Source organism: Vicia villosa, linkage group LG6 (assembly GCF_029867415.1).
Source record: "Vicia villosa cultivar HV-30 ecotype Madison, WI linkage group LG6, Vvil1.0, whole genome shotgun sequence".
In the NCBI taxonomy this organism is placed as follows: domain Eukaryota; kingdom Viridiplantae; phylum Streptophyta; class Magnoliopsida; order Fabales; family Fabaceae; genus Vicia; species Vicia villosa.
Genome location: NC_081185.1, coordinates 71,357,574 through 71,367,572, shown reverse-complemented (window position 1 = coordinate 71,367,572; position 9,999 = coordinate 71,357,574). Strand labels below are relative to the sequence as shown.

The 9,999-nt window shown below is 34.2% G+C and overlaps 1 protein-coding gene across 1 annotated transcript; it reads right to left on the bottom strand.

Moving 5' to 3' along the window:
• Positions 1 to 5,860: 5,860 nt before the first annotated feature.
• Positions 5,861 to 7,106, bottom strand: LOC131613850 (chloroplast envelope quinone oxidoreductase homolog). The gene is made up of 4 exons (XM_058885489.1): positions 7,041 to 7,106; positions 6,816 to 6,957; positions 6,642 to 6,733; positions 5,861 to 6,552 (listed from the first exon to the last, which is right to left on the bottom strand). Exons 1-4 carry the CDS (start codon positions 7,104 to 7,106, stop codon positions 5,863 to 5,865), a joined length of 990 nt encoding a protein of 329 aa, XP_058741472.1. The 3' UTR covers positions 5,861 to 5,862.
• Positions 7,107 to 9,999: the final 2,893 nt, after the last annotated feature.

Genomic DNA, 9,999 nt, shown 5'->3' with positions numbered 1-9,999 from the left:
CATTATGTTTTAATTTAAGTTGTTTAGATTCTTTTGATGTCGTTTGGTTGGTTTTGTACATGTTTCAGTTTTGGTTGAAGAGTCTAAAGCGTCAATGCAACAATGGAAGAAGATGAGAAAGGTTTGAAGATGAAGTAATGAAATACTGAAGTCTGACACGGCCTGTGCTTCCTAGCACGGCCCGTGTCATATGAATGACACTTCTCCATACAAAAAACAGGGATCTGACACGGGGGGTCGTGTGGCCTGACACGGCCCGTGTCAGGATGGCTGAAGCAAAAATAAAAAAATGAGTTAAAGAAGCAACACGACCCGTGCTGCCTTGTGTAACATCCCGAAAATTCTTATTTAATTAATTTAATCGAGTTTTAAATTAATTATGGGAAATTAACATTTTATCGAATTATGTGGAAAAATATAAAATGTTAAGTTATTGGGCCATGCAGGGGAATTAGTAAAGTGGGGGTGTAATTGTGAAGGAGCCCATTTCTAATTTTATGTTTTTCATAAAATAAGGGAAAACAAGAGGAGAAGGAAAATTAGAACGTGAAAACCAGAAGTTGTGAGAAGAGGAGCTGAGGAACGTGAAGGAGAACCAAAGAGGAAGAAGACCCAATTCAAGAATTTGGCTAAGGTAAGGGGGGACTTATCTGATTAGCATCTATTATCGGGTTAGAGGTTGATAATACTGAATAGATGTAGAATTCGGGTTGATTGAGTCATATGAAAGATTTAGGGATTTAGTCAAATTGTATGATGTTTGATCCCTATGTTTGAATCCATGATGTTTGTGTTGTTATGGTCTCAATTGATGCGTAATTGGTGTATTATGAGGTGTATTTCGTGTTGTATGTGCATTCCATTAATTAAGTTCGTACTGGTATGAATTGAGTGACTTCGGAATATGTAGAATGTTGTTTTCTGCAGGTTGGGGTTTTTGAAATTACCGGTTCGCGCCGCGTACATAGGTTGCGCCGCGAATAGATGGGCAGAATGCCAGGAAGGTGTGATACGCACAGGTCGCGCCTCGTACCAGTGTTGGCGCCGCGAAGGCGTAACTTTTTCTTGTTTCACGCCGCGTGCAAATGTTTGCGCTGCGAATAGCTTGGCAGAGAGCCAAGGATTTTTGAGACGCTCAGTTCGCGCCGCGAACCAAGATGGCACCGCGTGCTGTTGATGTTTGGGATATTTTAAAAAGTTCAAAGATGCATAACTTTTTAACTGTTGGTCCGTTTGATGTGTCGTTTTAAGCTAAATGAACCTTATAAAATAATCTATATGATGATGATTGATTGGTTTTAGAATGATGAGAATACATGTATTCTATTTCTTATTGATGATGATGATTGGTGCAAATACGTGTATGTTTTCTATATGATGATGATAGAATTGTAATTGAATGATGCTAATATATATGAACATACTTGATGTTGATGATGATATTGATGATGATGATGATGATGATGATGGTATAAGAATGTTGTGTATGTTGCATTCATTCATGTTCATTGATGATACGGTATCCATGATGATGTGTTGGATCAGTGAAGGGCATGATTCCCATTGTGTGGAATCTGTGCTGACAGGGCCGTATCTTGATGATGTTGGATCGGTCATGGGTTATTCCCATTTGATCATGTTGGTACCACATGCATAGTGTCAGTTCATACATATGCATAATTTCATAACATGATTGGATGTATTCTAGTGTTGTAAATGGTGATGATGTGTTGTTTGTTGTTTGACTTATTTTGAATGTCTGTTTATGAAACAATTGGGCGAATGATGCAACTGTGATGTGTTATTGCCTTATAACCTTATAACATTTATTAATTATGATGAGAATCAGCCTTACATGTTGTCATTTTCAGATTGAGGATAGCGGCTATTCGACTCGGTGAGGATTAGCTCATGAGTCAGTTATTTAGTTAGCGTCAGGTGTCATGCTCTGATAGTTATAACACTGGGGACGCGATGTTTAGAGTTTATGTTTGATAACTCTAGTTATGTTTTGATGTTTTGAAGGATAAGTTTTAAAGATGTTAAACTTAGTCCGTTTGAGTTAATTTCCGCTGTGTTAACATGAAACGTTTTAATTTATGATGATTACCTCAGTGAATGCATGACATGACTGAATGAAGTTTATTTTATTATGGATTTTGGCACCCTTATTTTCATGTACTCTGAATGAATTTGTTTAAATTTCCGCGTGGTTAGTAAGGGGTGTTACACCTTGCACGGCCAGTGTTGCTGACAGAGAGAAAACTTCCAATTTTAGGGTTTTTTTTCATTAAATCTCCATTTTGGGGGCACTTTAGACATTTCATTTGGCTGAGATTTGTACCTAGACTATTTAGTTGAGTTTTAAAGAAATATTTTAGGATCTTTTTGTACACGAAGAAATATACAATTGAGAAGAAAAGTATATATAATTGGAGAAGAACGGAGAACTCTCATGAGCAGAAGCAATTGAAGATCAAAGTTCATCATCCATATTGTAATGTATTTATTTGATATCTATGTAACTTGTGTGAATGATATGAGTAGCTAAACCCCCCAATGCTAGGGGGTGTCCCTGATTAACATTTTTGATGATTTTGAATTCCGAATTTCAATAATATATTTATCTTTCACGTTCAATTTAATGGTATAAGGTTTTTAACGCTTTCCTAGTCGGACCAACAAGATTGATATATGACTAACAATTAGGATGGACCTCCATTGTTAAGGTTTTTGTACCATTAGACTATAGTAGATATCACCTAGAACTAGGGATACCCTACAGTAACCGGAATATTCTTGATAATTCAAAGGCTTGATATCATCATAATTCGCTAAGGAATTAGGCTTTAGGATGAATGTTCAAAGGTTTGCCCACTAAGGACTTAGGAGCAAACACCCTTAAGAACCGATAATTGATAAGTTGGATTTTGTTATGAAACAAGAGTTCAGAATTGTTACATGTTAATGCACACACCTATCCTGACATGTTACTCATATTTGGCTAAATACATCTTTTACTTTTATTTGCAATTGAATTCATAATTTCTAAATCATTAACCCCCGAGGCTTTTTGTTTAATTGAATTAATACATAACTCTGTATTGGTACGTAGTCCTTGAGATCGATACTTTGGGATTTCCTATTATTACTACATTGGCAGATTAGTACACTTGCTAATTTACCGATCAATAAGTCATAAGGAAAAACCTTCTTGCGATTTACCAATGTTTTATTTTTGTGAATCTCTTACAACATTAGTCTCCTATGTAGAATGATAAAAGATACAATTAAGTTTATTATATCGTATGTAGATTTCTTGTTTCACTAACCCTTCGCCGAACATTCATTTAAATTAATTTAAAAAATAATAATCTAAAAATTAAGTTATATTTGAAAACCAACTTAGATCAACAAATATTTTTAAATTTTCATACATCTTGTAATTCATCTATCGCTCTTTAACACATAAAATTTGGTTCAATACTCCATGTTCTTCAAAGCAATGATTCATTTTCTTCTAATTTATTTTGAAAAACATAAATCTGTTGAGAAATCATGATTCACCGTCATTGTGGTCATCATCATTATTTATTCGACGATGATGATTATTATGATGACAGTGATGACGATGAGTCTGAATTATTCAACAAATTGATGTTTTTCAAAATAAACTATAAGGGAATGAATTGTTTCTTTGAAGAACTTGGAGAATTGAACCAAATTCTATATGTTAAAGAGGGATAAATGAATTACAAGATGCACGAAATTCGAAAAATAGTGGATCGTCTAAGTTGGTTTTCAAGAATAATTTAATTTTTCAGATTATTATCTTCTAAATTAATTTGAATGGTTGTATATGTTTATTGAGGGGTAAGGAAAAACAAGAATTCCACATATTTTATAATAAACTCATATACATACTACCACGGTTGGAATATATATAAAACTGTTGTGAAATGTTAATTTTATTCGCGCTTTAATTAAGTTGCTATTGCTAGGTTTTGAACCCATGACCAATATATTTTAAAAAGTTTATTTAAGATAATCGTTGATATAGGTAGCACATTACTTAGTTTATCACTAAAGCCAAACCCCATGATGGAAAGCAGCATACTTACAACCATACCATACCTTACCGATGGTATCCCTTTTCCAACTATAGTGAAAGGGTCTTTACATAGAAGTGAATGGGTGTATGTTGTGATCCATGGGCGGTTACGAGCACAATATATCATTAATGAGTTTTGGAGAATTTAACTTGTCACCCAACAATTTAAACTAGCAACCCCCCCCCCCCCCCCCCCCCCCCCCCCCCATATTTTCATAATGTCAAAAATGCCCCTGAGAAAAAAAAAGAACAAAATGGCCAAACAAAATTTAATAGGAGTTTTTAAAATTTTCGTTAAAAAATACAACCGTTTTTACCAGTAATTTCTAGTAAAAAACGCACACATTTTAAAGTTGTTGGTAATAAAATGCATGAGTTTTTACTAAAAATTTTGAATTTTCGATAAAAACGCATACATATCGATATTGCTGGTCAAATTTGCATGAGTTTTTTACCAGAAATTTCTGGTATTTTTTTAAAATTCCCAGTATAGTTTTGAATTTCCTGGTTAAAACTCGTGAAAATTATGATTATTTATCGGAAATTTAAAAAAATTTTGATATTGGTATAGTTTTGAAATTTTCGGTAAAAAATCATACTTTTTGAATTTGGTAAATTTAGACAAGAATATATATAATTATAAAAGTATGCAATATTATAAGGTGTCAGATATAAGTGAAGGGTGGCAAGTTAATTCTTCTGAATTTTGCATTGCCTTCTGTAGCCCCTTTCCTTCTAAAATTTATCCTTTGTATAATGCCTAATACAATCATATCGGTACAAATTTTGATCTAATAAAAAGGAAGTTTATGCATATTTTTTCAATTCAACTTATGTAACATGTTACTAAATATTTGCATCTTTTTACAACTTATTGCATAACAAAGTATGAGATATAAGGAACAATAGATGCTAAAAATCTAACACACAAAATATTAGATATTCATGGTTATCGGGTTAAGTACAACTGTAAACGTTGTCAAGCACACGGTTGCATGATCAAATTGACATGGTAAAAAAGGCATGGTTGAACCAAATTCCATAATACTAGTTCATTATCTTATACCATAAAATTAAATACTTGCAAGATCATACACTGAATCAGGTTAGAATTTGCATAAACTAGATAAATGCATAATAAACACAATCAACTACCAATCTAGCATGCTACTATGCATTAGTTTCACATCAAAATTACCATAATAAAATATGAAAATTTCAGAACAAACTAACAAACTAGGCTTTAAAATTTGCAAGTTATAATGTAGTGAGAATTCAATCATGTCGAGAGTAAATACAAAACCACGCAACATATTGGCAGAAACAAATTCCATTAACAAGTTTCTAAGCATGGAATGCAATGATATCATGGTTTTGATAGAATGATGAGATAGAACAAGCTCGAAAGTATTTTGACGTAATACAAAAAAGAAAACAAATTTATTATGGCTATGTAAACCTCCATTCACAATTGTATGATTTAGTGATGGATTGTGAGTTTTAATAAATAATTATAGATTCAACTATGATTATTTATCTTTTGCGACGATAAATAATTTGAAAAGAGTTTATATGAAGTGGCATTTCTTTACAAATTGATTTCGTAGGAATGTGCTAAAAATACAAAATTAAACACCTATACAAAAGGGTATTCTAAGAACACTTATCTATTAAATAAACACAGCATTACTCTATCAATTCATATAATGTAGTGTATGTATACATATATTCTTAAGCACCATGCTGCATATTTAGAACTCAAAAATGATCTTTCCAGTTGCATGACCATCAATACTCTTTGCCCAACCATCTTCAGCTTTTGTTATTGGATATTTTGAGTCAATCACTGTTCTAAGTTTTCCTTGCTTTACTAAATCAACAAGATATTGAAGATTCTTACCCTTTGGAACCAAAAGCAATGGCACAAGTTGTTTTCTGGAGCAGGTAAGTTTCTTAAGAGCAAATGTCATCATTGAACTAGAGGTAGGAGTTATGTCTACAACCTTACCATTCATGCTCAAATTAGGCTCAAAAGTTGACCATGGAACTTCCACTGCACAATGAATCACTGCATCATATTTCTTACCAGAAGGACTCTTTAATGCTGCACCTTCTGGTGTCTTATAATCAATTACCTCATCAGCTCCTAAGCTTTTGACGAGTTCGATGTTTCGAGCACCGCATGTGGCAGTCACATGAGTGTTGCCCAATTTTGCTAATTGAACTGCATAGTGGCCTACACCACCTGATGCAGCAGTGATTAAAATGTTTTTCCGCTTACCGCTTCCATCGAGTTTGATTCCTATTGACTGGGAAAGTGCTTGGAAAGCTGTTAGACCTGCAATAGGTAAGCCAGCACAGTCGGATGCTGAGACTTCTGGTGGTCTTGAAGCTGTGAGACACTCCTTAACAACAGCAAACTCAGCTAGTCCTCCACCAGTCTACCATAATATAAACTCAGCCATGTAAGTGTTGATAGTGAAAACTGTTGAATATATCAAACAAACTGAATAGTATGGTAGCAACTTACAAAGGGGCTGACCAAGCCTACAACTTTGTCACCAGCTTTGAACTTTTTAACACTTTTACCAACCTCCACGACTTCTCCTGCTATATCAGTACCTATTACAGAAAAGATCAAGATTTAAATATCAAGTTCAATTTGTAGTATGTAATTGAATAAAAGAGTTGGAAAGGAAGTTACAAGGTATATATGGGAACTTTGGAGGCAAAATAGGCCATAGCTTGCGTTTCTGTACTTTCCAATCAAATGGATTTATGCTAGCTGCTTCCAATTTTATCAAAACTTCATTTTTACGAGGACTCGGTATCGGAACTTCAACATGCTGCGATAACTCAAATCAAACTTAGAAGGTGATAAATTAAAAGAGAAATGAAGAAATAAGAGAATAAGATGAAGTTGAAGAACCTTTAAGGCTGAGGATCCTCCACCATAGGCATTGTACTGAATAGCATGCATGAGTCTCCTTTCCATCTCCAAAGAGAGAGAGAGTGTTGAGAATGTGTTTAGGCTAAGAGTTAGAAGTTAGAAGAAACATAAATAAGAAAGATGAAACGTAGTTAAAAAACGTGTAGATAGAAACAAGACAAGTAGTGGCATCGAAGGTTGCATAGGTTTTGCCACAAATTTGTTTTTGTAGAATATGATTTTGTAGATTAGATGCTCATTTTAGTTTCTTACCAAAATTTCACAAATACAACCTCTAGTGAAGTAAAATTAACTGCAGAGTGTAATTAATTAAAAAATTGTTGAATACTTATCTATTTAACTCAAAAAATTGGATAAGATTAATTTTAATATAAAATATTTTAAAAACAATAAAAATTATATTATTAAATAAATAATTAAATATATAAAAATTATATGATATCATAATATTGATTAGATGAAAGGACACTATTCAACATTTTGTGTTTGTAGAAAAATTGTCTCCTTTTTATTTATGCCTTTGTGTTATCGTGAAAGAGAAAGATGCAACAAGAATGGGGTTTTTGGAAATATTAAGCTTTTCTCTTTCCTAAATGTGAATATATGGTATTTGTTTTTTTTTTTAATTTAAAAACTTACATGTATTGCACCATGATAGTTAGTTAATTGTTAGTTTAGGTAGTTATGATATTATGTAGGCTTACCATCATAACTACCATGCTACCGGGTGCAGTTACCGTGCATAGATAAAAATCTATGCACCATGCATAGATTATTATGGACCCTTGGATCATTGGATCAAATTCTAGATATCAATTGTTATTACTCAATACTCATTACTCACCACTCAATGTTCAATACTCAATACTCAATACTGGATTAAAAACATGATTCAATGGTTTATGTAGGCTTATGCATGGTGCATAAGGAAAATCCTTATGCATATTAGCCAAAGCCCATGCTACCCATGCCTTGTATATATACCTCTTGTACCAACTTTATCAAACTAATGAAGATTAGATTTCATCTCATAACATGGTATCAGGAGCTCTCTCCTGGAGAGAAACTTTTTGATTTTCATTCATCTTCTTCGCAAGCATCTTGAGTGATTCCTTTTTCTCTTTCTTCCTCAAGGTTCTTGATTTCTTTCTCGTTGCCTTTTTCGCAAGCATCGAGTTTCTTTCACAGTTGCGTGTTCTTGAAGCTATATGCTTTCACCATTAGTTTCTTTCTGAAACGGTGTTATCCTTCGATCCTTTACACCACCTTCCATTGATTCTTGTTCACCATGCCACCTAAAGCTCCACCTCCGGCACAAACTGATTATCCTCTCTATGTTCACCCCAGCGATGGTCCTAATTCTGTTACCATTGCATCCAAACTCGATGGTAACAATTATGCGATTTGGAGCCGGGCAATGTGTCGAGCACTTGGCGCAAAGAATAAGCTTGCCATCATTGATGGATCAATGGAGATTCCAGAATATGATGATTTGAATCGTGCTGCATGGGAACGCTGCAATCATCTGGTACACTCTTGGCTAATCAATGTTGTATCTGATTCTATTGCTCAAACTATTATGTTTCATGAAAATTCCATTGACGTATGGAATGATCTTAAAGAAAGATTCTCCAAGATCGATCGTGTTCGTATCGCTCATTTGCGTTTTCAGTTGAATAACATGAAACAAGGTTCTAAAACTGTGCTTGCATATTTCATTGAAATGAAGGCTCTTTGGGATGAAATTAATGCCTATCGTCCCATACCTTCATGCACTTTCCATCATCCATGTAGATGTGATGCTATGCGTTCTGCAAGACAATACATTCTTGAAGATCAAGTTATTCAGTTTCTTACTGGATTGAATGATCAGTTTTTAGTTGTTAAGACTGAGGTTCTGCTTATGGAATGTTTACCTTCCAACAATAAAGTCTATTCATTAGTGGCACAAGAAGAAAGTAATTGTAATTCTACACCTGTTGTGGATGATCCCATCCTTGCTAATGCTTCTGATTCAAAGAGATCCTTTGGTCGTGGTCGAAGTACTAACAATGGTAGAGGGAACTCAAGATATTGTACACATTGCCACAAGTATGGTCACACCATTGAATTTTGCTATCAGAAGCATGGACATCCAAATATCAACAAGCCTCATTCTTCCAGCAGCAACAACATTGAGTCTCAATCCAATACTTCTGAGAGCACTCAACAAGAAACTACTCCTGGTCTCACTCAAGAGAGGTGTGATCAGCTCATGACCTTACTCCAACAAGCTAACTTGATTCCTTCAGCAGGTCCTGAAACTGGCTCAAGCTCAAATCAAGTCCACACTTCCATTTCTACTCATCCTGATCATTCATCAGATGAGACTCACCAGTCCGGTATCCCAAGTATCATAACTTGTTCTGTAAGTCATAATAAGGTTGTTTGGCTTCTTGATTCTGGAGCAAATGATCACATTTGTTCATCTATATCTTATTTCACTTCATTTTATCGCATTAAACCTCTTAAGGTACATTTACCTAATGGCAATTTTGTGCTAGTCAATCATGCTGGCAATGTTCAATTTTCACCCCAACTATATATTAAAAATGTTCTTTACTCTCCTGAATTTCAATTAAATCTTATCTCAGCTTCCAAATTGTGTCAGTCTCTAAATTGTCAACTTACTTTCAATGCCTTTTCTTGTCAAATACAGGATATGAAAACATTTCAGATGGTTGGTTTGGCTGATTCAGTGAATGGACTTTATCAATTTCAAGTACATCAAGATGTTAACCACCAAACCAACCATTCACCTTACCTTCAGAATTCTGTCAACACCTTAGAAGTTCCTTCTTGTGATGTTACCATACCTTTTACTTCACTTTGGCATTTTAGACTAGGACATTTGTCTAATGATAGATTGTACAAAATGACACAATTGTGTCCAACAATT